The 27,519-nt window shown below is 44.4% G+C and overlaps 1 protein-coding gene across 4 annotated transcripts; it reads right to left on the reverse strand.

Moving 5' to 3' along the window:
• Positions 1-354: 354 nt before the first annotated feature.
• arhgap22b (Rho GTPase activating protein 22b) lies at positions 355-27,351 on the reverse strand. Of its 4 annotated transcripts, none has more exons than XM_040177174.2 (10): positions 27,110-27,351; positions 20,322-20,521; positions 16,433-16,520; positions 7,741-7,869; positions 5,643-5,850; positions 5,419-5,551; positions 5,263-5,336; positions 5,064-5,185; positions 3,878-4,871; positions 355-2,925 (listed from the first exon to the last, which is right to left on the reverse strand). In XM_040177174.2, the coding sequence occupies exons 1-10, from the start codon at positions 27,150-27,152 to the stop codon at positions 2,703-2,705; spliced, it is 2,214 nt and encodes a 737-aa protein (XP_040033108.2). In that variant the 5' UTR covers positions 27,153-27,351; the 3' UTR covers positions 355-2,702. The 4 variants fall into 4 exon arrangements, with proteins under 4 accessions (XP_040033108.2, XP_040033110.2, XP_040033111.2 ...); XM_040177176.2 differs by lacking the exon at positions 27,110-27,351 and adding an exon at positions 23,365-23,469; XM_040177177.2 differs by lacking the exons at positions 16,433-16,520; positions 20,322-20,521; positions 27,110-27,351 and adding an exon at positions 12,473-12,812.
• Between the last annotated feature and the right edge of the window lie 168 nt (positions 27,352-27,519).

A 27,519-nucleotide genomic window follows, 5' to 3' on the forward strand; every position in this document is an offset into this window, starting at 1 on the left:
GAATCGAATCGTTCGTTCTAAATTAACCCAGATCGTCCATGAATCGAATCGGCAACCATGAATCGCGATTTGAATTGACTCGTTGTTAAAATGAATCGTTACACCCCTAGTATTTACACATTACATATCCAGGTGAAACAATTAACATCATTATTAAATATATTTTAACATATTTTACTGGTAGTGCTGCATTAAACTGTTCTCTTGAAAAAGATCAGTTCTTTAAACTCCAAATTCAGTCTAAAATGTAGAATTAATAGCAATATCCACTGTTTGAATTCCTGTCACCTACACCTTTAAGCAATTAGATCATGCTTCTGTTTCACTGTCATGCCATAGATTATTGATATCTAATTTAAACTGTTTTTTATCACCTTTATTTCCATACATGTTAATTCATTACAATAATGGAGATCTATAATAAATAAGCACCATAGATAATCGGTAGAGCAGAAAGGAACATTTATCCTCAGTCATGAGACGTACACAATAGGAAATAAATGTCCCGTTGATGTTGCCCTAGATTTAGACCATCAAATTGTGTGCTGGAGGATAATTACCTTGTAAACCTGTGCAATAAAAGATTGCAATGCATTAGCGTTGCCTTTGTTTCTTTACAAAATATAAAATGGAAACAATACAGTCACATTGTCCACCCAAAAACACACTTTCACTTGTAATTAAACTTTGTGTCACGCCCTGTAACTAAGAAGCATCACTTCAACCACATTCTTCTGATTGGTGAAGACATTTCCAACAATCTAACGACATGCAATCCTCACAAAAGAGATATATAATACATCACATTGGTAAGTAAGACAAGAGATTAAGACCATTGGAGTCAGGGATGCAGGTCAAAGAGCTGAAACCCATCAGCCATTAACATTTTCCCCTTTTCGCTCTGGTAGTCGTTCATATATATTTTTTGCCTTTTTTTCATAGCTGGTTTCATCAACAACATTACATTCACTAAAGAGATACATTCTTAATTCAGAACTTCCATTCAATTCACAATTCACTTTTACAAGAATTGGCACCTTCAAGGCAGATCAAGTTATTCAGCTGTTGCCATAATACAAACAACAACAATGCAGCTACTGTGTGTACTACGGGTGAATATATTCACTACATCCCCGGACAAGCAAGCAATGCTACATTTTTCCTTTTTGAAAACAGTTCCCTGAAGGCACAGGCAGGAAACTCCATTGTTTCTATGAGGGCAGTGCTCAGCTTCATGTGCCAAAACCAACATTGCTTCTCTTGGCTGCAGGCCGTCTTGGTCACAGCGAGAGAACAGCTGAGGCGGTCCAGCTTTGGTATTCACTGTGTACTGCAAAGGGCCCTCACCTACCGGGCCACGTGTCCTGGGCAGAAAATGCTTGGAGTTTTGTCCCTGTTGCATTATCTGTACATCAAAAGGTACAGTTGACATCTGTGCGGGACGGAGGCTTTGCCATCGAATGGACGTGGAGGCCATGCAGATGGTGACGAGGTGCAGAGGCACTGGAAGGGCCTGAGGAAAAAGAAGGTACGGAGACGGCTGATGCTGAGGTTCCCATCCCATCACAGCTTTTTGCACCGAGAAGAAACCGTTTGGAAACTCTAGATTTCTAAACCTGCTTTTGTGTTTTACGATATGCACGTTTGATTCTAAGACGTCCAGGAAAACACATTCTGCAGCACGCATACAGGAGAATAAATGCAAGTGGAGGAACTTCTGCTGTACAGTTTATCGGTCAGTTTACTCTGATAAAAAACCACAGAGACACAGGTTGTGAGATAGCTGAGAACCCACCTGCCCCAAAAACGGATGCAGGGGATTTAAATGTGGTTTCCGATCCATTTCAGCAACATTTTCCTTTCAGAATACGTAAACCTGTTAGTCTAGGTGGTTCACTAAACTTCTTGGTAAATGAAATTGCAGTGAACCCAAGTTCAATTTGTCTGAAATGACTCAAAATGAACAGCATTGCATTTTGGGAAATGCACTTATTTCCTGTCAGGTTTGAATGAGATGTTTGATATGGCTCTTATGTCTGTAGAATGCTTATGGGTAGGAGCGCCTAATGCCCTGGTTTGTCTAGCCATGTTCAGCCATCTTCACAAATATCTCAACCACACTAAAATCTCCCTACAAAATATTAATATATCCAATAGAATTAGCTAGATACAAGGATATATTATTACGAATTAAATATACAAGATATAACATGTTATCAAGTTATTTTTACTCATATTGTTAAGCAAATAGCTTTCTACATATTTTCACACTTTTTGTCCAACTCTCGTGAAGAAAGAAAATATATTTGCCAAAATGCATCAAAGCTAAATTAGTCCGCTGTCTTTCTGCATCAACACAGCTTCTCAGGAGTTCATTCATCAAGTGTACTGTAATGTAGTGATTAGAGAAAGTCAGTGCTCTCCAGGCTAGGGTTAGGTTGCACCAGTCTGCAGGCTCCTGTACCTGAACAGGTCAAGTACAGGAGAGTGATCATGCGATCACAAGGGACATCTCCTCAACTCCATTTCAAGCATGCGTGAGAAACTTAAAACTTGCTTGGTGCTCGATGAAGACGAATCTGACGAGGGCAATGGAGTCCGGGTTCCTTTTATTTTCTTCTTTTCTTTTTTCTTTTAGAGGACCCACTTTCCCCCCCAAAAATAAAAATCCTGACCTCTTTGGCCCACAAACCGATGCCGTTTTAAATATCGCTAGTCCTCGTCCCCAGGGCCAGGTCTCCTAGCGTGGAAAAGAAATCCTCCATCTCCTTCTCCAGGAGACTGTTCCGATTCTCGGCGTCCTGCCGCGCCCGCTCCGAGTTCCGTAGCTTGATCTCCAGCATGCGTTGCTTCTTCCTCTCCTGCTCCATCTCCTGTTCCAAGCACTCCATCTGCGCACACAGAGCCGCACTGGACTCTTCTAGTCTGAGGAGACGCAGCAGACCACGGAAGCAGAGTAGAGGTCATTGACCTTCACACATTACATTTTGTTGACTTGACAAAGATGGTGTCATTTCTATGTTTTTCTAGATAGAAACGACATCATCTTAAAATAATTCTCAGAGAATTAGAACCGAGTCGGTAAAATGGTCGGTAATATCTTACCACCCCCCGTCAACAAATGACTCGAAGGGACAAAACCAGTTGAAAACTCTTGCCCTAGAGGGGTAATATCCTTTTCACCTTTTTTCACCCTTGACCCGTCTTCATGGTGACAGTGTTCAATTTACTCCTACTCCTTAAAACAATCATTATTTTTTATTATTTAAGTACTTAAGTTACTAAGGATCAGTTGACATGACATGAAAATGACCACTCAGTCTATAAAAAAAGTTGTATAATTTCTTCTCTATGGATCTACGTGGGAGAAAATAAGCTCTGATGAGTTATTGCAGTTATATCCTAGAGCAAGGGTACCCAAGTGATCAATTGCAATTGACTGGTTGTTTTGGCAAGGCAGTGCCAGTAGATCCTGCCATTGATTAAAAAAATTACGTCACGTCATGGATGCAGGGTCAACCACGGGAGCTAGCAGAAACTAATGCTAATGAGCGATCCTTGCTTACTAACGTATATGTTTAGTTTTGTTCAAAAGGGACCCTGGCTGACTCAGAGTGCAATTCATTGAGTAAAGTGGCCGAGAGTTTAAAAGTTGTGGACAAACATATATGGTAAAGTGTGGGAAAAATAAAATGCATTGTTGGTGGGGTTGATGGGGTGGATCGGGTTCAATCTCTGTGTTTATAAACATTTTGCTTGGTAACACATGTTGCCAAAATAAGCCAGTCTGTTGCTATTGTAGAGCAATGTTGCTCTTTCATACACCAGGGAAACAAGCCCCATGTTACACATGAGAGACATGAACCCCCAAACTCACTTTTGGATCCTGATCTCGTACGTCGTCTTCTGTTTCCTCAACTCGTCCTTCAGACCCTCCACCAGGCCGCTCAGCATCATAGTCTCGTCTCCGTCCTCGGACGTGACGATGGAAGGCAACCCGGCGGCCGTGGACGCTGCATTCCCATTCTCGCTGCAGGCCGCGCTGCTGCCGCACAGCTCCATGGCCTCGCAACTGTCCTGCTCGGAGCTCAGGTCTGTCGTCAGCCCTCCGTCGGTCTCCCTCTGCCTCTCCATCCACTCAGCTCGCCCCCCGCCGTCTCCCCCTACGCCGCAGCTCTGGTTGGCTGAGGGCTCGCTGCCCGAGTCTGGGACGGAGATCTCGCAGGAGGACGTGGACCACGGCGTGCTGGTGACGCTCGGGACGCTCCCCATGCTGGAAGAGGAAGTTACGTTGTCGTAGGTGGACAGCCTCTGCGAGGAGCCCGTGGAGTCCCGGTCGCGGGCAGACCGCTCGCCAGACGACGTGCGCCGGTGTCCCCGCAACGAGGACAGACCATTCATCAGCCAGTTACCCCCACCTCCTCCCCCGCCGGAAGGTACACTGGCAACATCGGCCATGGAGCCGCCTCCGCCGCTGCTCGGCTTGCCCGAGGAGCTTTTAAAAGAGTACTTCCAGGAGGGTATAGTCTTTGCTTGTTTACTCGGGCTGACCACAGTCTCTCCTTTTCCAGACGGAGAGCCCAGCTTCGGTCCAGGGTTCAGGTTCGCGGTCTGGGTGGGAGAGACGGCCGCACACAGTTTGGCATCCAGAGATGAGGCACTGCTGTGCAGTTCTTGGTCGAGGTTGGACACCGGGCAACTCTGGAGGTCTTCCTCTGAGATCCAGGCTCCCAGGCTGCGATGCTGAAGCTGAGGCCCCTGGGCAGAAACTTCTGTTTGGGGTACGCTGGAAGCCTCCTGGTCCCTGCCTGAGTAAAAACGGTTGTGTTCCCTGATGAGGATTGTCATCAGGTGCTGGACTAGGGAGGTGCCTGTGGATCGCAGTCAGACAAGATATTATAAATGCAGTGTTATCCAGCTTGATAAATATACATTTGCCAATACTACAAGGTGTAGTTTGATGAAATTACATTGTGGTGTGGAATTTTGAGTACACTTTCCAGTTGGTTTGCAGTAACTTGAACCATGAATTCAGCCATTACGTCAGGGAACATGGCCCGTACCTTCCATGATGGTGACCGGGTCCTCGATCTTGGGTCGAAGAATATTTGGTCCAAATACTGTGGCAAGGTTCTGGATGCTCATTTTGTTCTCACTGGAGTGGGACTGGACCTCATCGAGGAATCTGAGCAGATAGCAAAGTTAACATTAGAAACACCCTATTCTGTAGAGCCGAAAACACTGTGTCATAAAAATACATACTTGCATATGTACGTGAGGAGATTGTAGTTAGGGATAGGCAAAGTGTTAACTTGCCTCCCGAGCTCCTGAACCCCCTGACAAAAGAGTAAACTTCTGTTAGTTAGACACACACACACACACACACACACACACACACACAGTGTCTATTACACCCACCTCCTCCTCATCTTTGGCCAAAAGTTGTGCACAGTTCAGAAAGTCTTCGTATTTGGAGAAGGGAATGACCGGTTCAGGCAGCTCTCGCAGGTACAACTTCAGCAAGGATGCCACTGTGTGGACGTCTGTGTTACTGCAGAGGGGGCAGATAGGAGGGGGGGGGGGGGTGTAAATGAGTCAGCTATTGGTTTTCTGAGTATCTTGCCAAAGAGAAGCCGGTTTACCTGTCCAACAGAGGCTTATCGCCGCAGTCAAAGGCCTCCTGCAGCTCTTTCACCAGGTTGGCCTGTCCCGGCATCCGAAAGAGACCCTCCTCATCCAGACCCCTCTCCCTGATGAAGTCGACACACTGCTCCACCAGCAGAGGGGCCAGCCGGGGGCCAAACTTCTTCTCATACTGCACCGTATCCTCTAAACGCTGACCAAATATCCCTGGGTACAGATGGAGCACACACCACGTTGGTCCATACGATTATTTTCATCCACTAAACGACACTGGGCTATATCCATCTGGTAAACGGGGGTTGGGACAATTGATCATATTTAAGATTTTTAAGGCTTTTGAATCTTTAATTGGCTCAGAAGTCCCCGTTAATTGTTACCTGTTGATTGGCTGCAGCCGTCCGACAGCTCGCGGTACTCGCAGTAATTCATTGAGCAAGAGCCACACAGCGCGGCTCTCATACACCCCTAACACACATTTTACCAGATCCAACCACTCTGGTTCAGGCATTTGACTCCGCCGGGGGATCGAGCCCGCGTGACCGTACTCCCGCACGGCGGTAACGAGCTGCGGACCAGAGAACCGGCAGGTGGTCGCTCCGCGTGCTGCTGTTAACGACGGGCTGCGCGAGCTGGCGACGCATCTATTCTAGGCCGAGGAACCAGTGGACGGACCCACCTCCCGGGTAAACATGAGAGACAGGCTGTAAATATGAGCCGCCCAGCAGGGGGGGAGCTACAGCATTTAGGGGCCCAAACCACCCCAGCGCTGGGCCCCCAACCCATGTTTACAATAACAAGCGGCATCAACTAAACTGAAGTAACTTGACAGTCAGGCCTGAAAGAGGATGAATTAACTATTTGGATGACAAAATATTTGAGAATTATGGGACTATTTTGGAAACTTTTTTTAGAAACAGAGAATATAACGCTGATGAATCAGCATGAGACACAATCTGTGGCGGACCTTAAAGTAACTTAACAAAGGATAAAAGTAGCAGCTACTCCATTTGATGACCACTCTTTTGCCGTCATTTGATTCAGTGTTGATAAGAATATTAACACACAAATATTGATAACAAATTAACTGGTAATTTCAAGTAAAAATAAAAAAATGTTGTCCTCCCCTTAACAGCCTTTTTCTGCTTGCTGTAATGGTTGGACGTTCCTTTGGCCTACAAAACTTGAAACTCCCAGAATTTGACATTCATTAGTCACAACTAACAATGAATACAAATCATAGCTTTAGTAGTTGGCACCATGTTCCTCCTCTGCCAAAAGAACTCCAACCTTAAAAAATAAGTGTTGATGTTAAACACAACTGTATATAACCGGTATGTTATTCCACAATTGCCTCCCTATTAATATACCTTCTCCTTTGTAACGTAACACCATGCTGTTCAGCTGCTCCTTGAGTCCCAGTTTACAACCACACCGGTCTCGTTATATTTCTGGCCTCCCATCAAGTACACCAGATAGACAGCCAGACCAGAGTGGACAAGGTGAGAATCAACTACAGGCTCCCCGGTGCATGGAGGACTGTAAACTTCTTAAAAGTCCAAGACACTCAGTTTGACTTTTTTCACTCTTCATCCTCTATTTTTGAATTTCTGGAATAGATTGACTGTGAAACATGATCACATGTCCCCAGTCAGGTACAGTAGTCGCACACTAGAAATAGAGACATCGGGGTGAGAATTTAGTGCCGGGTAAAGAAATGAGACAGTAAGGTGGCACTTTGTGTGAGTCACACTGTCTGATATATGGACACACCAGAGAAGTGGAATTGTAGACTTTGCGGCTGAAGCCTACAAGGAAAGGAAATGAAATCTTCCTCTCTTAGGACAGGGCTTCCTCTATTATTAGTTATATAAAAGATTTGAGTCAGTAATATTCTGTTCTTTCAGTAGATGGACATCATCTTTCTTGTTTATTTCGGTATGTTGTTCTTTCAGGCTTCCTGCTTTCCATATCTTGTGTCAGAAAAGTCTACGGTTTTAATTGTAGCCCATTCCATCAAGGTCAGATGGGCTCAAGGATGAAATTTCTTCGCCATGCTCATTGTGTTTCTCGTGTTTCAGTTCAAAGGTTTAGATTTACCTCCTCCAAATGGTGCCCAGATGACTCGCCGTATGGCCTTGACCCAGTCATCCATGTCCGTCTGTGAGTTGGCCATCAACAGGAAGGACTCATGGCTGATCGCCGCCCGGTCCTTCTCCCCTGTTCCACCTGGAGGGAGAAATGAGGGAGGGAGGTGAAAACACAAGAGGTTATTATTTAGGAGTGGGGACAAAGACTTGTACACTGAGTCAAAATACAAGTTTAGCAAGGCGGTGAGAGATGCTAAATGACTGTACTCTGAGAAACTCCAACAACAGTTCTCAGCAAGTGACTCTGCTTCAGTTTGGAGAGGCCTCAAACACCTCACTAACTACAAGCCAAAAACCCCCCACTCCATGAATGACCTCCGCCTGGCAGACGAGCTGAATGAGTTCTACTGCAGATTCGAAAGACAATGTCCTGATCCCATCCCCCACAGCTCCACCAACCTGCCCCAGTCCCCCTCCCCTCCCTCCCCCAGCCCATCAGGGGCTGACGCCTCTTCATCTATATCACCTTCCCCTCCCCCACCAGCAACGACCCTCTCTATTCTAGAGAGAGACGTTAACCGGCTCTTTAAAAGACAAAATCCCCGGCCCGGACTCCGTTTCCCCTCACACCCTGAAGTATTATGTTGAGCAGCTGTCTCCGGTGTTCACTGACATCTTCAACACCTCCCTGGAGACATGCCACGTACCAGCCTGCTTCAAGGCCTCCACCATCATCCCTGTTCCCAAGAAGCCCAGGATCACAGGACTCAATGACTACAGGCCCGTCGCCCTGACCTCTGTAGTCATGAAGTCTTTTGAATGGCTAGTCCTGACCCACCTGAAGTCCCTCACCGACCCCCTCCTGGACCCCCTGCAGTTCGCCTACAGAGCCAACAGGTCTGTGGACGATGCTGTCAACATGGCCCTCCACTACATCCTCCAGCATCTGGACTCCCCAGGAACCTACGCCAGGATCCTGTTTGTGGACTTCAGCTCTGCCTTCAACACCATCATCCCGTCTCTGCTGCAGGACAAACTCTCCCAGCTGCACGTGCCCGACTCCACCTGCAAATGGATCACAGACTTCCTGTCTGACAGGAAGCAGTATGTGAAGCTGGGGAAACATGTCTCAGCCTCTCGGACCATCAGCACCAGTTCCCCCCAAGGCTGCGTTCTTTCCCCTCTGCTCTTCTCCCTGTAAACCAACAGCTGCACCTCCAGTCACCAGTCCGTCAAGCTCCTGAAGTTTGCGGATGACATTGGACTGGACATTGGACATTGGACTGATCTCTGGTCTGACCATCTGGTGTCCTGGTACAGTCAGAACAACCTGGAGCTCAACGCTCTAAAGACAGTGGAGATGGTTGTGGATTTCTGAAGGAACAGAGCCCCACCCTCTCCCATCACCCTGTGTGACTCCCCCGTCACTATTGTGGATTCCTTCCGTTTCCTGGGCTCCATCATCACCCAGGACCTCAAGTGGGAGCTGAACATCAGCTCCATCACCAAGAAGGTTCAGCAGAGGTTGTTCTTCCTGAGGCAGCTGAAGAAATTCAACCTGCCAAAGACGATGATGGTCCACTTCTACACGGCCATCATCGAGTCCATCCTCTGCTCCTCCATCACCGTCTGGTACGCTGCAGCCACAGGCAAGGACAAGGGCAGGCTGCAGCGTGTCATCCGCTCTGCAGAGAGGGTGATCGGCTGCAATCTGCCGTTCCTGCAGGACTTGTTCGCTTCCAGGTCTCTGAAGCGAGCTAAAAAGATCGTAGCCGACCCCTCTCACCCTGTTTGTGCCCCTTCCATCTGGCAGGAGGCTGAGGTCCATCAGGACTAAGACCTCCCGCCACACCAACAGTTTCTTCCCGTCGGCAGTCGGGCTCATCAACAGAGCCCGGTCCCCCACTGTCTGACTCTGACATTCCACCGGTCACTCCCCTTCATACTGCACATGTCACTTTAACTGTCATTTCTCACTCGTTACTTTGTCGTCACTCATCACTTTGTCGTCACTCATCACTTTGTCGTCACTCGTCACTTTGTCACTCGTTCGATAGTGCACTTTATTTTTTAATATTTTTTAAACTTTTTAAATATTTTTAATTTTTAACTTTATTCTTATTTTATACTAACCCATAGCCTTATTCTACTAACCCATTGCATTAGCATTTCATTTTATTTATTACATGTGCACTGCTGTCTTGTTGTCTATTGTTACACTGTCTACTGTCCCGCACCAACCGCCAAGACAAATTCCTTGTATGTTTGACATATTTTGGCAATAAATGTTTCCTGATTATTGCCAAGAACACTATTATCATAGAAAAATAGCTTGAAAAAGAATCATAAAATAATTGGCATTTTAAAAAACTGGTCTCTATGTGTTAAAGTGCGGTACAAACTAGTCCCTCAGTTTTCAGATTTTAAACAAAACTAAACCACAAATAGGATGGGCATCAGATTAAAACCAAACCGTCTGTGAAGGTTTCTCACCACTAGATGGCAGAATCAGCCTGTGCAGTCTGTATATTTGTACTCATCAAATGATTCCGGCACCATTCTTTTAAGGCATTTAGCTGGTGATCCCCAGCATATTTTCAGCAGTGCAGACGTGGAATGAGCTTCATTGCCTAAATTATTTTGACTTCACAAACATTAGTGAGTCCTGCGCAGCCACAACACATGAAACCAAAATTGTGTGAAACATGATCAGCTGCTCCAAAACTGCATTAACACCGTATTATCTCATCTTGACCCCAACCCCTTTGTCTTCTGCTGCACATTAAACAACCTGGAGAATCTGTCATGTGTTTCCAGTTTGTCATTAGTGCCATTAGTGTTGCATGGTGTTGTTGTCCCAATCATTAAGCTGTGAGGAGGCAATCCAAATATGAACAGTGGCGGCATAAAGCCAAGCGCAATCATCACCCAGCTTCACAAATTCACACGGCCCTGATGAACAACACTGTGGTCTCCTGATGGGCTCCAGTGTGAAAATAGTCAACAAAAGGTTTATTAAATGCCTAATCACTGCACATACTGTATATGCACAGCAGTAGCAGCTGGTGGATTTTTCTTTTTTCAGTTTTGCAGATATCTTATATATATATATATATATTACCGGGTATATAATCCAAATTTCAAAAACACAAACATTGACAAATTTGTCAAATGTATTTTTAATATAATAAACAACAAAGAAACAACAAAGAATTATACTTTTTTTTTCCTGTCGCTCACGGGGCCACGCCCCTATGCCCTCTATGGACCAGCTGCCACTGGTGCACAGTATAATCTGAAATTATTTTGCATTTTTTAAAAGAGGCCAATTAACATACAAAGTGGACGCTCAGACATTAAGGAACCACGGTACGTCAAATACCTCCACTTCAAGGTATCAGGCTCTGATAAGACATAAAGAAGACGTAACACTTATGGGTTGACATCCTTTCTCATGGTGCGAGAGGTAGTACAACTTTGAATATGTTAAACCCCCCTCCTTGGTGCATCGTTCATAGTCTCACTAGGCCAGTCCTCTTCCTCTCATTCACTGTCCAGTAGACCATTAAGTAGTCGAGCACATAATTAAAGCCTGCCTTTGTTCTATTACTTTTTAGACAGAACGCCAATGTGATGTAACCTGGTGAGCTTTCAGATGTCGTACTACTGTTGAGCCAGACTGGCTGCAAAGTCACATGCATGATTCTCGGCCCTTACTGTGTAGCATTTAGGTGCTTTATAAAAACGACTCTGCAGTAACCATTCTTCTGGCCTTGCAAAATGTATGCAGTTTAAGAGCGCTTAGTGTGGGTTATGTTCCTCAGGTACCACCCTCGTTAATAATGTGATTGATGGGGGTTCGAGCCCCAGCTGCTCCATGTCCCATGTCGAAGTGTCCCTGAGCAAGACACCTAACCTCTAATTGCTCGCTGGGAAAAAAAGTTTTTAAAAAAGCCTTGGGTTAAAAATGCAATGTAAGTCGCTTTGGATAAAAGCGTCAGCTAAAAGACCTGTAATGTAATGATTGAGTGCTGTGAATCAGCTCAGGCTTTGCTACCTATGAGCTACTTATTTTTGGTTTGTATGAGACATATGTACACATGTATTTTGATCAAAAAGTGGGACGAACATTCATGAAAAATTGATTTTTAAGCTTGAGTACTTGTTTCTTAACAGAATGTTATAACAGCATAGATGGGATTAGTTTTTAATGGACGGTGGTAGTAAAATGAATCTAATGATGAAAGCTGTTCGGGAAACACAATGAAACGGTGTGAAGTCACAAAAAAACAAGACAGACAAATGTGAGTTTTTCATTCAGTAAACACTGATGTCGACACAACAGGCTACAGCCTGCTAAGTCGTTATAAATAGCTTGGAGTGATAGTAGGATCACGTGATACTAATTTTCAGAATATGTAAACTTCTTAGTAAGTAATTACTAAACCGAATGCTACCTCCTTTCATCCATCCTCACATTCAAACTTTTTGCATAAGTAGGGGGGTTACTGCCAAACTCTGCACATAAAGATTTTGTTGAAAGGTCCAATAATCTCAACAAATGGCTTTTCTTGCAAAAAAAGCATTGACGAGGAGCCAGGACCTTTTAATACCACACAAAAGAAGCCATAAAAAACAAGGTTGTATATCAGATGCTTGCATCAATCTCCAAGCTACTCACGAGTTCTGACTTCAGCCTAAACAGCGCTTGTAAAAACTCTCCAGCATCAGTTTCCTGTTACCTTGGAGATGTTGTTTCTTCAGTCTGTCCAGTTTGCAGCACACAGGCCCCATGTCTGGGTGAGTGGGGCAGGGACCGGCCAAAAGCTGCAGCATGAAGCGGCTCCTCCGTCACCACTACGCCCGCTTGCAAGCAGGTCAGCTTGCAGGTAGCACTAACGGCCAGAACTGGCCAGTGAGGCATGCTCAACGCCAGTGGATAACCAAAACCCGTCAAACGAGTCCCACTCCTCGCTCATTCACTCATTTATTCTATCTATTCATTAACCGTTTTCTTTTGGTTTTATTTCATTCAGCAGTGTGGGCAGCAGGTCCGTTCCCTCAGCCCCCCTGGGGAGAAGCAAATCCCTCAGGAGGAATGTAACAAGGATCTTCTCTCTCTCTCTCTCTCTCTCTCTCTCTCCCTCCCTCCCTCCCTCTCTCTCTCCCTGTGTGTGTGTGTGTGTGTGTGTGTGTGTGTGTGTGTGTGTGTGTGTATGTGTGAGCAGTGGCGGGAAGATGGGTTGTCCTCCGATCTCTGCCAAACAAACTCGTACGCACACTCACAGAGGGAAAACAGACCATGCCGTTCAATCTCTGTCAGATACGGGCCGTGCAGAATCTGGTTTGTTCATATCTGAAGAATACTCCCATAGGCTCCATAGCTTCATCTGAACTAACTAACAGACACAGGCATACTTTTGAAAAGAATTTAACCAACAGGCAGGAGGTGCCACAGGTTGTAATTGATCAGAATCAACAATGGAAATATACTGTTGAAATATTTTGGCAATCATACGTGGACAGACAAAAAACATATATCCTGTTCTACCTATAAAAATGCCATGTTTCAGCTACAAAAGTGTTATTAATCAAAAGTTCAAGAAAACAAAACGATTCCTGCCTTCTCATGCTGGAAGACGAAGTTAGAGGCTCAAAACAAAACATTCTCATTAATATGAGAAATATACAGCTTTTATTTAGTTTTCTGCATTTGTCTTCATAATGTAAATAGTTTGGCAGTGCTCTTGAGGTCTTGAGACATGGGGTCTAATATCAGCCACCAGTAGAAACATGTATAGCTCTAAATCACCAAATCACCACAAGTAGTGAGCTACAAGAAAAGTGAAAATCCCTCTGACGTGAGCACATGCAGACGTCCTTTCCTAACCGGAGCTGGTGTGTGACCTACTTTCACAGACAAAGGATAAGGAAGGTACCTTGAACAGACAGTGTGTCACCATCCTGCCTGAAAGTCTGTGCTGATAGCTGGCATCCATCTTTAGTCTGATCTTCTGATCCTGATAGATCACTGACCCCGCGTCCCCTAGCGCTTCAATCCCTCCACTGTCACACAAGTCCCCAAGAAGCCCTCCATCACAGAATCAGATGACCGTTGCTCTCCTACACTACATGCATTCATTAATTTCAGGGTCGACGTGGCGCAGGGGTAGAGAGGGTGTGCCGGGAACTGCAAGGTTGTTGGTTCCAGCTGCCCCATGTCCCATGTCAAAGTGTCCCTGAGCAAGACACCTAACCTCTAATTGCTCCCCGGGCAAAAATGTAAAAAGCCATGGGTTAAAAATGCAATGTAAGTTGCTTTGGATAAAAGTGTCAGCTAAATGACCTGTAGTGTATTGTAAATGTGTGCAAAATGTGTCCCCACCTGCCCTCCATTCAGGACGTATACACCTCTGGAGTCCGGAGATACGGGGGGAAGAATCCCTGTAGAACAGTCACACCCTAAACACAACCTGTCGTAACTTATCCCCTCAGGTGTAGGTGCTGAAGATGAATCGATGTCCGAACAACCAGATACAGGAACTTCCACAATAAAAAAGGAATGTTTTCATGTGTTAAAAAGTCATTAAAGGGCGTAGTGTGTTATTCTTTGTAAAAAGTTAAATAAAAAAGGGGTATTGAGTTGAAAAAGTAAAATCGAAGAAAGTCACAAAATATGTTGTATAACAAAAACTCATTCTGAATTCATTTTAGCTTTCCATTAAAAATAATCACATTCTTTGGTTTTACCTTTAGTCTGCTTATTTGTCTTTGAATACCAATAATCATGATACATAAGTCCCCATTCAAAAGACGTTACTCAACAGCAAAGTATCCAAAAGTCCTTTAAGCATTTCTAGTAAGACATTTGTTCATCAAACCTCCAGGCACGAAATTACAATGTGTCTCGCCCGAGGACATGTGGAGCCAGGAACCAAATCGCACAACCTGACATCCCATCCTTATTAAACACTAAAGAGTCAAGGACTCATCAAGAAGCCTTCAGAGTCACTCCTCATCTTATCACAATGACTGAAACGTCTCTGAGTGTCAGCCTTTTCTCTGGCTCTCCTTTTTGCTCCCCCTGGGGAGGGAACAGAAGCACATGAGAGCGGAAGGTGTAAGGGAGCTTCAGTGCTTGTTGAGCTTGTTGCTGATTAGTGTTGGCTCAGAGTTTCCAATAAGCTGCTGCCCCTCTGTTTGAAGCTGTGTTGCACAGTAAAAATTGGCTGTAGATGTGAGGAAAAGGCTGCAAGACATGACTGGACACCATAATGACTGTCTTAAAAACGGGAGGAAGGGCCATCCTCTGTGAAGCATTACTTTTAACACAAAGTGAAGTCTCAAAGTCTATTCATACAACAAGGGGTGGGTAAAGCCGATTACATGGAGGCAAAAAGGAGCAGAGGAACTCATGTGGTTCTCCCAGAGAGGCCTAGAAATCTAAAATGATCAGCATCAATTTACCATGCATGGAGAGTAGTCATTTAAACCCTAAAGGTTTCATCAGGTTAATATGAACATGCAAGTCCTTAACGCTTTGACCCGCCGCTTTACCTTCATCAAGTGCATCCTTGCATCTTTCCCCCACCTAATCACCCTCCTCTCCAGCTGACTGTGTCTTCCCTCCACCCTCACCGGGGGTTCTCACCCCTCTGCTATGTTGACTGGCCATAAACAGAACACACAGGCACTCATGGCTCTGTGGGCCTACTCCAAACACAAGCAGAGACCTTGGAGCAAACAGGAGAGGAGAGCCGGACAACCGGGCTGCACGACCACGGAGGTGCCGTCCCGCAACGTTGATCGAAAGACTTGATTTTAAGATGAAACGTTTAGTTCTTGGGTTGTTGAATGGTGGTATCAAAATAAAAGTCCTTGAGATCCTTCCATCCATCTTTTTGCTGTATGTTTTCCTTAACACTGGTCAACACCTGAAGGCATTACATCAACGAACATCAAGAAGGGAGCCGTACAAGTTGAGTGGGAACGATGGGGAGGTTGTGGTTGTAAAACTACTTTGTAACATATGAAGCTGGACAGTTCTGAAATCTTCCAGCACGGAGTGGTGGTGGAGTGGCTGCTTCATTTCGTATTTATTTTATGTCACTCCTCATAGGAATTGTAAGCTAGGAATGTGATACTCATACTTGTGAGACCCATCGCTAGCCCTACGGTCATGAACCTTAAAATAAGGAGATTAACCACCACAGAACATTATCCTGGGTTAAGAGTGCTCTCTGCTGTCTGAATACTGAATAGCAACTTCCTGTTTCAAACAGATTTTTTTTTTTCAGAAATGAAAGAACACACAATATATAATTTAGTTTAGCAGTGCTTGTTTGCATGTGCTCTTTAGCACTTTCAATAAGTGCATATCGCTCAAACGGCACCTTTTATTCCATATTCTATACCAGCTGGGGTTCCTCCATTTACATGCACTTCTACTGCCGTCATCAGGCCCACTCTGAACATTTCTCAACTTTTAGTTGAGGAATGTGATTCGACTGAAACCACAGGACCTTTTACCAAACCCATCCATGTGTGGCTAACATGTATTTGTATGTACAGTATACAGTACAGTACAGTTGTACAGTAAGTTATCAAGTTTACAATGTGCCAATATCATTCATACTGCAACTATAGCATAGAGGTAATTCACAGTGAAGGGCGGATGCATGGGAGGAGCAGGGGGATTTCACCTGGTACAATCTCAAAAAGGTGTCTTCCTGGCTCGTCTGGATTAGCTGTGAGTTCGTTGACCTGGCATCCCTGCAGAGGTATACAGCCCTGAAACAGAGAGAGAGAGATACATTCAAATATGAAATAAATGTAAAATTTCCTGTCTTCTGCTCCTCCTCTCTTGTCTTTTTATTACTGTAAAAACGTTAAAGCATACAGGATATTACGTCACTTTAACGGAGGAGACCCTTTTCTGCCGGAATAAGTCCACTTTGTTGTTCATTTTTCCTTCCTTCCTTCTTAGAATGCCGTGATTTTGTATATTTATTGCATTTTAAACAAATGTTATGAGTGAATCTTTGACTGAGGTTTAAACTTCAGGAGCTCTACATCCAGGACCGTGATACTGTTCTATAAACTGTCCCTCTCTGGCCTCTTCTTCTCCTTCATTTCTCTCCTCCCCCTTCCCTTATGTTCACCCTTCCTATTTCTCCACTCTTAACCCATCTCAGATTTTAAGCAGCTTCTCCTGTAATTGAACAGGGACCCACACAGATTATCAGAATACATTGTACATTAAGATCAATACCCATTTAGCCCTGAGAACCGACGCCAAGTAAGCGGTGAAGAGATGCCAGCGTCTGTGGGTCTGCCCCGTTAATCTGCACGCTGGAATCCTCCATCAGACGGGCAGGGGAGTCTTCCAAAGAGGATCGGTCTGTCGCCAACATTAGTCGTCATGGCAACAAATGGAAGGGGTGGGAGTGGTGCATGGATGGAGCACAGGGGCAGGGCAGGAACCTGGGGGGGAGGGGCCTCCCAAGGGGGCTATGTGCTCGGAATAACACAAGTAGCTGGCCAGGGATACATTAAGGAGGAGGCAAGACGTCAGCCGAGAACACAAATCACGTAGTAAACAGTATGAGATGAAAATGTAGGATTGTTGGAAGAACTGCAAATAATGTCATGTCAAGAAGGGGGGTTTAGACAAAACAAAACTATGTCTGTATCGTTTGTACAATAAGTTGGGTGTATGACATGTCAGTTGAGATAAGATGACCGCTCAGGATATGAAATCTGTGTGAGGTGTATGGCCGGTGTCCAGAAGGCCACTCATGTCTCATGATGATCAGATGTATGTTTCAGGATAAAGAACATAATGGTCCTTGTACAACATTGTGCGTGCGCAAGACCTTTCTGTTTATCATACCTTATCCCAGTATATATGTGGGGGCTGGTAAAGAAGACCTTCAAGTAGCCTTGGCGCATGACTTGTATGTGTGTCAACTCTGTCTCCTGTTTGCAAACATTAAATGTCCTGTTTTTGATGATTTTACACTGGTGTTGAGTATTAATTTTTCTAACAAGGATAGATGGCAAAGGTTGTCCTTCTATTTGCCTCGGTCTGATGACGGAGGGACTTTAAAGTAGAGCTCACGCTCTTTGCCGCTCTTTGTCAATATGAAACTGCCTCTATTACTGAGCCTTTGACGAGCCCCAAACCGATGTAGACACTCCCAGTTTTAACCTGCTTTGCCCATAAACAGCAATCAACATCCACATTCTCTACACCAGTGACGCGCTGCTATTGACTGGTACAATGTGCGTGGGCCGCTAATAGAGACTCATAAACAACTCAGACTACCCCTGTTTAACACACACCATCAAGATTTCCATCAGCTGTCTCCTCACAAACCTGAGCCGACACTGGACCCTGGTCAAAGCCGCAGCAGTAAACCACTAAAGAAGTAAGATGAGCACACCAGAATCAGCGCTCACCTCCCCAAGAGATGGCTCTCTGCAATGGTAATACTTCCAAATGAACAAGGTTGTCCAATAATGTGTAGCTCAGTATGTCAGGACCAAATTCTGATGCACTTTGCCCAGAATCTCTAAATCTAAGGGACAGAGCAGGTAATGTTGTCCCTCTGATTAAATGTGATTTGTAGATCTGTTAATTAATTCTCCTCTGGTAAATAGGAAGTGTTGGGCTTCATGTGTCCTCATTTGTAGTTGTAGAGAAAGAGCGGTCTATAACATGGACAGGTCTCCTAAGCAAGATCGCTCCACCACCAAAACTGCATAAGTACTTTTTGTCTTTAATGAATTGCGGCTGGATTCTGATGTGCTAATGATCCACCCCCCCCGTGTGTTTGTCTGTTACATCTATCGATTGTCCGATAAGTGAAGTCCATTTGCTGTGCACGGGGTTCATCCCCACAAGATAAAAAGGAAAGGACAACCTGTATGGATCCTACCTATAAGTATTGCTCCACCTTCAACCAATTAACACATCCTTTTATCTCGATACGGGCATGTGTGTTTGGGGGTGGGGGCTTGGGGGTCTGGTCTTGTTGTTCTGTTGCAGTGATTTGCAACATAACCCCTTCAGTCCTCCCCTCAAAACCCCCCACGACTCATGGTCTCTCATTTTCCATCGATTAGAAGATGAGAGAGAGAAAAGAGCCAGAGTGACACTTCCTCACACATCCTGCTCTCCAGGAGTGCGGGGGGGTTCTGTGAGTGTATGCACATGTGTATGTGTGTGTGCATTTAACCATGCGTGTAACTTGAATCTACTGAGAGGTGCAAATCAATATAGGCCGGATGAGTATTGGCAAACTCTGATTAAAGACAGTCTGCCAAAGCCTTCTGTCAGTAGTTCCCCATAGAATGGAGACTGTGAGGAGGAGAACACGTCATTCTGTGTGTAGAGTGGGTACCTGTGTGTGTGTGTGCTCGATTGACTCAAAGACAGGGAGGGCAGACTCCTGCCGCATACATGGAACCAACAACAGCCATGCAATGTGAAGACTGATCAATAAAAGTGTCAGGTATTCAGCCAGAAATATAAAGAAACGATTATTACGCAGTAAAGGCTGTGTTTGTGTGTGTGGGTCACAGACCTCCTCCTGCTGTCTTTTGTTGGATTACTACCATGACCTCATGTAATGAAGCCTGTCAGCCACTAGGACTGCCCATCCCAACATGTTTTTTATGGGGGGGGGGGGGGGGGGGGGGGGAGTGAGCAGCCAGCAAGAAACATCCCGCTTCAAAGGAGCAGCGGGATCGATCAGGGGTTTTACTCTGCAAAAACTTTCATGATGGTGTAGTAGTGGAGCACATACTGCAGGATTTTCAAATTAATTACATGCCAAAACTTAATAGTAAGATAATTGGAAAATTAAATACGCATATTTGGATGCAGTGAGCATGCCGTAGAACAAACAATCTTGTACATCTGACCTTATTCTGGAGACAGTCTAAATAGAAAGTCAGATTCATATAAAGCTGAATCCAGTAAAACTTCTGCTGCATATTTTGAGAGCATGGAGTGTTAATGAATGTTGTTCCGCTGGAACACTTTTGAATGGAATATAAAAAACAAGAAAAAAAGTATCCTTGTCTAGGCCTAGAATACCATCAACCAATCCAGCTACTAACAGATCAGTCTAAAATTTTAGTTAATGTACCCTCGAGCCACTGTAAAGAAGCAATGCGCTGCAGATGTTTGTAAGATCACTGCTTTCGAACTCCATCTACAGATTTATTTACATTTTTAAAATTAGTAATCTTTAGTCCCGACTGTCTACTCCTGACATCACTCGAGTCAAAAGGCATCACACTCGCTGCTCCCCCCGGAGCCACAAAGAGCTTTAAACAACTGCTTTTAAAGGAGATAGCAGGGGACCACCGGTAAACAGACATGGATGTGTAAAACCTTTTTAGTTGTGAATTTCGACTGCTCCTATTATAAGACATTATCAAACATGACACATTCTCTCGTAGAAATATGGCAGTCCTCCACATATTGGGAACCCTTGAACCTAATTGTCTAAATGTAATCACACAAGCCAGGGAGCAATGACTGCTTCGTGGTCGACTCATTGGCCCGCTGAGCTCAAACACCTGTGGTTTGGTTTCTTCCTCGTCTTTGTAGAAGAAGAGCTGATCCGAGCGCAGCACGAACCAGCGGAGCTGCCAGTTCTTCATGATGCTGCGCTGCTTCTTCAGCCAGCCTGCTTTCAGCGCCCCCTCCTGGAGGCTGGGGGAGGCTGGCCGGCATGGGCCCCGGGAGACTTCAGCCATCACCATGCTCTTGGACCTGGCTACAAACACACATACACACGAAAAGGCTTTTTAGTCAGTGTATGCACAAGCAGGCGTGCCGCGAGGGACTGGACGGGTTAAAGGTGATTGATTTGGTGGTTCTGCTCGATTTCTTCCGTTGCATTGGCTCGTGTCTTTTCATTTTCTCCCGAACAGAAGCTTGCACTATCCCTCATTGTGTATGCTTTGCCAGGCACTTCTGTCATGAACACACACAACCTTCTGCCCCGGGCTGAGACGTCTCTAGATGAAGGCGGAGTGGGACCACAGAGAGGCAGCAGACCCAAATAATAACAGAAAGCAGATAAAAAAGAGATTGCTCTGGGGGAGGGCACGCTGCACACACACGGGCACACACACAAACACAGACACAGCCTCAGGTGACAGGCTCTCCTCCCTTCTTTTCAGAGGTGGTCGGGAGAGACTCATTGTGTGTTGCTAGCAGATAGAATGGTGGAGGCGTTTGAGTGGGGATAATAGGCCCACATGGGACCGACTGACTGGCTGGCTGCCTGAACCATCCTCAACAAACGCGTGTAACCTGAGCTCAGTCAAGGACAGGTTTAACACAGAGGGGGTGGCAGCTCCAGAGCCATGTCTCAATGTGACATCAGTTTTGTCTCTGCAAGGAGTCCTTGTGCAGCTGTGAAAAAAAAAGATTTAAGAGTGTGTCATTTTTTCTAAAATTTGATCATGATATTTGACCATTTAACACCTCAGTCATCAAAGATAAAACATGGCAGACAAAATAACATGGCATAGATTTTGTACAAAGGAAGTTGTTTACATTAAAGTATTTACATTAAATTACAATATATGTGTGTAATGTGTTTTTTTTTTTTGTCGAATAATCATATAAACTGTTTTCTCAATGAAGAACAGAGGTCCCTCCATAGATGTTGCAATCTAGGAGGCACAATGGAAGACTCAAGTGTATCTGCACCCTTCTTAGTGAGCAATGGCTTTCAACAAGGTGGAAATTGTGTCTGTTCTCTTGTTCTCATGTTCCTAAAAATTAAAAAATAAGAGCCTAATACTGGATGTATGGCAATATTGGCTCATGACTTAGTAGTCATGTCTCTAGTGCCGACTCACAGCAAACACTGGATGATGATCAATGTAATGATCATGTAAGGCAGCTGACTTAAAATACATCATAATGTCTTCAAATTATGTTACTTTAGGGATCTATTGGGTTCATACGAATGAGAAAAGACCACACAGCTGAAACGAGAGCTACCGTCTCGGGAGGCAGAAACAGAGATGCTATTTGATGATAATAATTTATAGAAATCAATTGTTCAGACATTCTCCCTGCTGATGTGTATTACACACACGCGACACACACACCCCCACACAGATGATCAATGTTCTGAGGGGCCACAGTGAAGAAGGAGTGTGAACAGGGAGGGGAAGAAAAATCAATTTTTCTATTTTATTGTCTCATCTCTTACTCCAGCCTACAAATAGCCTGAAGGAAAAGGCTGAAGTCATTTTCATTTCACTTCCCAGTTTGTTCAAGCCTGTTGATCCTCAGAGCTGTAGCTTTTTTATGTTACCAAAGTGGTATGTTTTGGTGTAATGGTTTTTATACGTCAAAAAAATGTAAATCATCTTGCACATTGCAATAGGCCAAGTAAAAACGGACACTTCATTATTCATAAAACAAACAAAACTACTCACCTAAGATATCAAAAACTATTAAATAAAATTCCAAACACAGCGACAGCTTTAATTGAACGGATTGCTCATTTAGCTAGTTTGCTCATTTCTTTAGCCAATGGCTAGTTATTTAGTTGGTCAAATATATCACTCTAAACAAGTACAAAAAGTAGTTCTGCACTAACCCCCGAGGACAACATCTGTCTCATAGTATGCTGAATGCTGCATTCCATTATCATTGAGCTACATAACTACATAACATACGGTCATCTTATTAAATGAGGATGTAAGAGCATTGACTGCAAACATAAAACCTTGCACTCTTTTCTCTGTTTAGCCTGTATTCTGCACTTTGGCTTACCTCGTTTTGTCATTGTGTGAATTCACACGATGAATAAACGAGGTAAGCAGTTACTTCCACAGTCCTTTCCCCCTCCATCTGACTCGCTCTGATTCTTCTGTCCCTCCTTACGTTCAGCGCTGCTGGTCCTGTTGAATCAAAGCTGTGTTATTACCGAGAGCACAAAGGGCACACAAAAAGGATCCCTATTCTCATCTCTGGCAGCTCATCTGATAAGTAGAATAAATTAGTTCAGGAATTAAAGGCACATATCCATGAGATATTTGAAGGTACAATTATTTCCAGTAATTTTGCAAATGATAATTTATGCATTGTAAAGATGTCTTAATTGCCTTTTGCAAATGGGCTCATGCCTTGTTGGTGGTTCTACATCTGCCTGTAAGCCTTAAATAAGGTGTGTTACATTTTCAAGCAACAACAAGCTAATGTTGGAGCTCTCTTGGCTGCGGCCAAGCTATACTGACCATATATGAACTACGATCCAGTGTAAGGCAGATAATTACTCTGCAAGCATACATGTGGCGTGTCCTGTGTCGTGTTTTTCTAATGCATGATATCTTTTGATTACTAGGGTTTCAAAGAAAGGTCACACAGCAATTCTTAGAATCATCTATTTTATAGAAAATCCAAAATTCAGAAATTTGACCTGTGTGATCCTCATCATTATCTGACTCCCACTGCCTCCCTCTCTCCCCCGAGTGAGAACACCCACCCAGATACCGGCCATTTGCTAGTGTCTCCATCTGTGTGAAAGAAACCCCAAAATGCTGACTGTGTCTTTCTCTTTCCATCATCCTCGCAGCTGAAAGCATCACTCACCTTCTTCCCTTTTTGACTCGTCTTTCTTTCCTCATCACATGACCACCTTCATGTCTTTCAATCCATAAAAGAACACCGCTGTTCAACACTTCCGCTGTCTGGATTTCACAGAGAACGAAATATACACGGGCTGATGAGTCATGCCTGAGTCACAACCCTTTTTTTTGAGTATGTGTATGTGTGTCACTACCCAACGCGCCAGTTTGGACCGATTTCTCGGAGTGATTCAGATCTTCCTTCTCTTGGGTGGAGCTGCTCTGTGGTCACTACAATGCTGTAAAAAAGGTATTTTACTTCATGCATAATTACTGCAATTCACCTAAACAGAGTGTGCTTTGTGGCTCAATCAGTTACAATGATAGGTTACTCAACATTATCTATTCCTACACGCGTTTATCATGACGTACCGCAATGAAAATGAACCTCATTGGCCATGGAAGAGTCATTGTGGGTATGGAGGGATGTTCGAACCTTGCTTGGTGGGTGGTGCTGCTGAGTACTTCACACTTTAACTTCACTGACAATTCAGAGGATGAAACTTAAATGTGAATTAGCAGAGTAAGACACAAAAGGCCGTACAGATTTCAATTTGAGGGATTTTAAGTTCAACTTTGGTTAAATTCTACATGCACTGTTAATAAATATGAAGTCATTTTAACATGGTAAATGGACTGTACTTGTATAGCTTTTTTCTTGTCTTCCGACCACTCAAAGCGCTTTAACACTACATGACATCATTCACCCATTCACACCCATGACAGTAGCTAAACCCTAACCCTAACCCATACACAGTGCCACCTGCCCATCAGTAACTAACATTCACACACAGTAGTCACAGCTACAGGAGCAATGTTGTAGTGTCTTGCCCAAAGACACATCGACATGCGGGTTGGAGGACGACCGTGCTCCCCACTCACCCACAGTCGCCAGGGCTTATGTTTGCGGGAACACAGAAACGCAGAGTCCAAACCAGAGGAAGCTATCGTACATAATTAGCTGCAGGTTTGTTTTTTACGGGAGTTGCGTTTTCCTTTAAATTATTTCATTGACATTTCATGACACACTATACTATCATAAGCTGGGGTTCTAGAACTTGTCACTACGTGAGGTTCTGCACCCGCTTAGCCAAATGCAATCTGTTCATGATTTATCTGTCATAGGAAGTGACCAATGAAATGAGACAATTATTGAAATGAAGACAGTCCAAGTGCCTCTGTCCAATGTAAGTTAGGTTACTCTCTCTCTCTCTCACTCTCTCACACACACACGAACACACACACACACACACACACACACACACACACACACACACACACACACACAATGCCCCTGTGATATCACTTAATGTAGTTTGGAGATGTACTTCTATCATCAGCAGGAAATAGAAGTATGGCTATCGTGCACATCACAGAGGAGCCAGTCCATTAGCATGGCGATGCAGGTATACTCCACAGTAGCTAGACAATACTACGTTGAGGATTAGATCACATACACACAAGCGTGCAATTCAATTTCATTAATCTGGTTGTTGTGTGGTGATTTATGGTTTGTGGAAAATGGCAGAGAGAGTTACAGGTGCATCAGTGCACAGCTTCCAGTTAGCCTATCACTGTTGATTCATGTGTTAACCACTGTGTGTGCGGGTTTGCGACAGCTCTCTTTAATGAGCCGGAGGTGTGGCCAATAAAATACAGCCCGTATGTGAAGACTGCAGTGGAGAGGAACCGATGCACACAAATGCGCATATCCGTTCATTTCTGTGCATTTTATCATCTTTTTTATCGTCGTCACATGCTCATTAGCCGAGTGTACCAGTGTGTGAATGTTTCATCCATGCGGCACACTCTTCGAGCCTGCAGTAACTGGTCGTGAGGGTGTTCATTTATATGCCATGGAAAGGCGGGATGTCAGGGTGCTGCTACAGGACTTTGATCACAAAACCATGGCAACGCAGATCAGAAAGACACAGCGAGAGAATGAAGCAGCTGACATGTGGGCAATCAAAGCTGCCATGTATGGCATGTATGACCAAAGAAAAGTGCAACGAAAAAACATTACACAGCTTTAATATGTAGTTGGTTGTGGCATTTATTAAAGCACAGATGTCACAATATACCTTGGAGCAGATATTGACGATACCTTCATTGCTAGTTGGAGAAAGGCTTCTACTGGCATCCTAGATTAGTGGTGTTTTAGCCAGAGAGGCAGTTCCAATAATGAGGTGCTCTGAAAGAACAGCGTAATCTCACAGTAATTTCCCTACTGGCTGGGGGCGGATCCAAATAATCATTTGGGAAATTATGTTCAAGCAATATTCCCACGTTTTGGCCAAAAAAACACATTTGCTTTCTTGGTTTAATCAGAATATTGTTAACACTCTCCGTTATATGTACATTTGCATTTCTTTGGAGAATAAACTACCAACATTTATTATTCTTCAAGTGGAACTCAGTGAAAGATTAAGGCAAGAGAGGCGGTAGTGTCACAATGTAGCCGTTTTAGCTAACCTTAGGAGACAGTTAGCGTATCGGTGCCCAAAGTCAAACATAAGCTTATAAAAACTATTTGTAAGCTTGTGAGCTTTTAACTGGCCTTCACCTAACATGAATATCACAGCTATGCCTATCAATAGAGGAAAAACATTTCTCTTATTGATTCATCATTCATCTGAGTGTCCTCTTAGAAGCAGACAGGGTTGAGTCGTCTAGAATGTCTTACGCTCACTGGTTGGTGTTGTGTCCCTCTCTTGACCTGCTTTAATCGTGGCTGAGTATAAACTACACTACTACATCGGCCACATTCCGTCAGCAGTGAAGGCGCGATCGCACAAGGCATGCTGGGAACGCTTCTCATACAGATTCATAGGTCCACTTTACTCTCTTCACTTTTCAGCGTGTTATCAGAAATGCAGCAGGTCAAAACCTCAAACAAGTCAATACAGTTACATTTTGGATTTAAAGAATGTTTTGTGCATATGGCCGTCTGTAAATGCTAATGAAACACTTAACAAACTAAAAAATGTACCAAAGACAACTGGTGTTTGTTATAATAATTTGACACCGCAATCAATTAAGTGCTAATTTACAAGATATACAGCGTGCATCACACCTAATCATTGAGCCGGTTGAGTCTGTTTTCAATCTATGCAAATACAGATTTAATCCACTTTTCACGGCGCTCCAGCGAGGAGGATTCACACACATTCTCTCCATTCTCAGGAACTATTCATTTAATCCTTATCAGATCCAGCTGTATGATTGCAGTCATGGAGATTAGTGCCATGGATGTAAACACACATACACATGGACTTATTCATACATCCATACACTACAGATACATACACACACTGTACATGTACTAGTATGAGCACACACAGCAGCAGCTGACACCAGTCTGATAGCGATGAAACAAGAGATGCTGCGCACTCCTCTTAACAGAATTGGCACCAGCAGCGCAGGCCAGCTGTAGTAGAATGCTAATGTGCACGGGTGCTTCCATGCGTGGGTAAACCTCCCGCTTCATTCAGAAATATATGTGAGAGGAATAGATGGAATGGGGGAAGAGTGTTTCTGCAGACAGGCTCTTGTGTAAATTCTGAATTCTATGAGATAGAAAAAGCACTTTATTACATCACCATATATTTGTAAAAGTACATGTAAAGCATAACTCATACATCCTCTCATCAGATGAACCAGATGCAGTGTTGATGCAGATGCTGTAGATGTGAAGGCAAATTGAGTCCTACCTCTCCTGGTCTGTCTGATCTTTGGGCTCAGCATGGCTGTCATCGCTCGTCCACGCGCTCTCCTCTCCGCATGTTCGTGTACCTCCACGCACCCCACCCCTGTCTCTCCCTCTGCCTCTCGGTCCTCCTCTTCTCTCTCTGACCTTCTGCAGTGCGTCCGGCAGCTAAGGGGGCGGGGGAGGGGAGGGGGGTTGGGTGAGCGAGAGAGGGGAGGAGAATGGAAAGAGGAGGAGGTGGTGAGGAAGAGGTTGGAGGAGGGGGAGCTACCCCTTTTATTTTCCCTGCACACACGCCCAGTGCCTCCACCCATCCCTGTTACATTATTCATATCGCTACATTCGCTTTGGGTTGTTGATGGTGGAGGAGGTTTCTCTTTTTTGGGGGGAGGGGGGCAGGCCTCCCACCGGCAG

The sequence above is a fragment of the Gasterosteus aculeatus genome, chromosome 5 (assembly GCF_964276395.1).
Source record: "Gasterosteus aculeatus chromosome 5, fGasAcu3.hap1.1, whole genome shotgun sequence".
Taxonomy (NCBI): Eukaryota; Metazoa; Chordata; class Actinopteri; order Perciformes; family Gasterosteidae; genus Gasterosteus; species Gasterosteus aculeatus.

What these genes read in the sequence shown, in the direction of transcription:
- arhgap22b (XM_040177174.2), bottom strand. Translation starts at nt 27,152, where the DNA reads ATGACAGCCATGCTGAGCCCAAAGATCAGACAGACCAGGAGAG. An exon ending in CCTTTTTGAGATTGTACCAG is followed by an intron (nt 7,870 to 16,432) that starts GTGAAATCCCCC and finishes TTCTCCCTCCAG; the next exon opens with GTGGAACAGGGGAGAAGGAC. An exon ending in CTCCTCACGTACATATGCAA is followed by an intron (nt 5,186 to 5,262) that starts GTATGTATTTTT and finishes CTATCTGCTCAG; the next exon opens with ATTCCTCGATGAGGTCCAGT.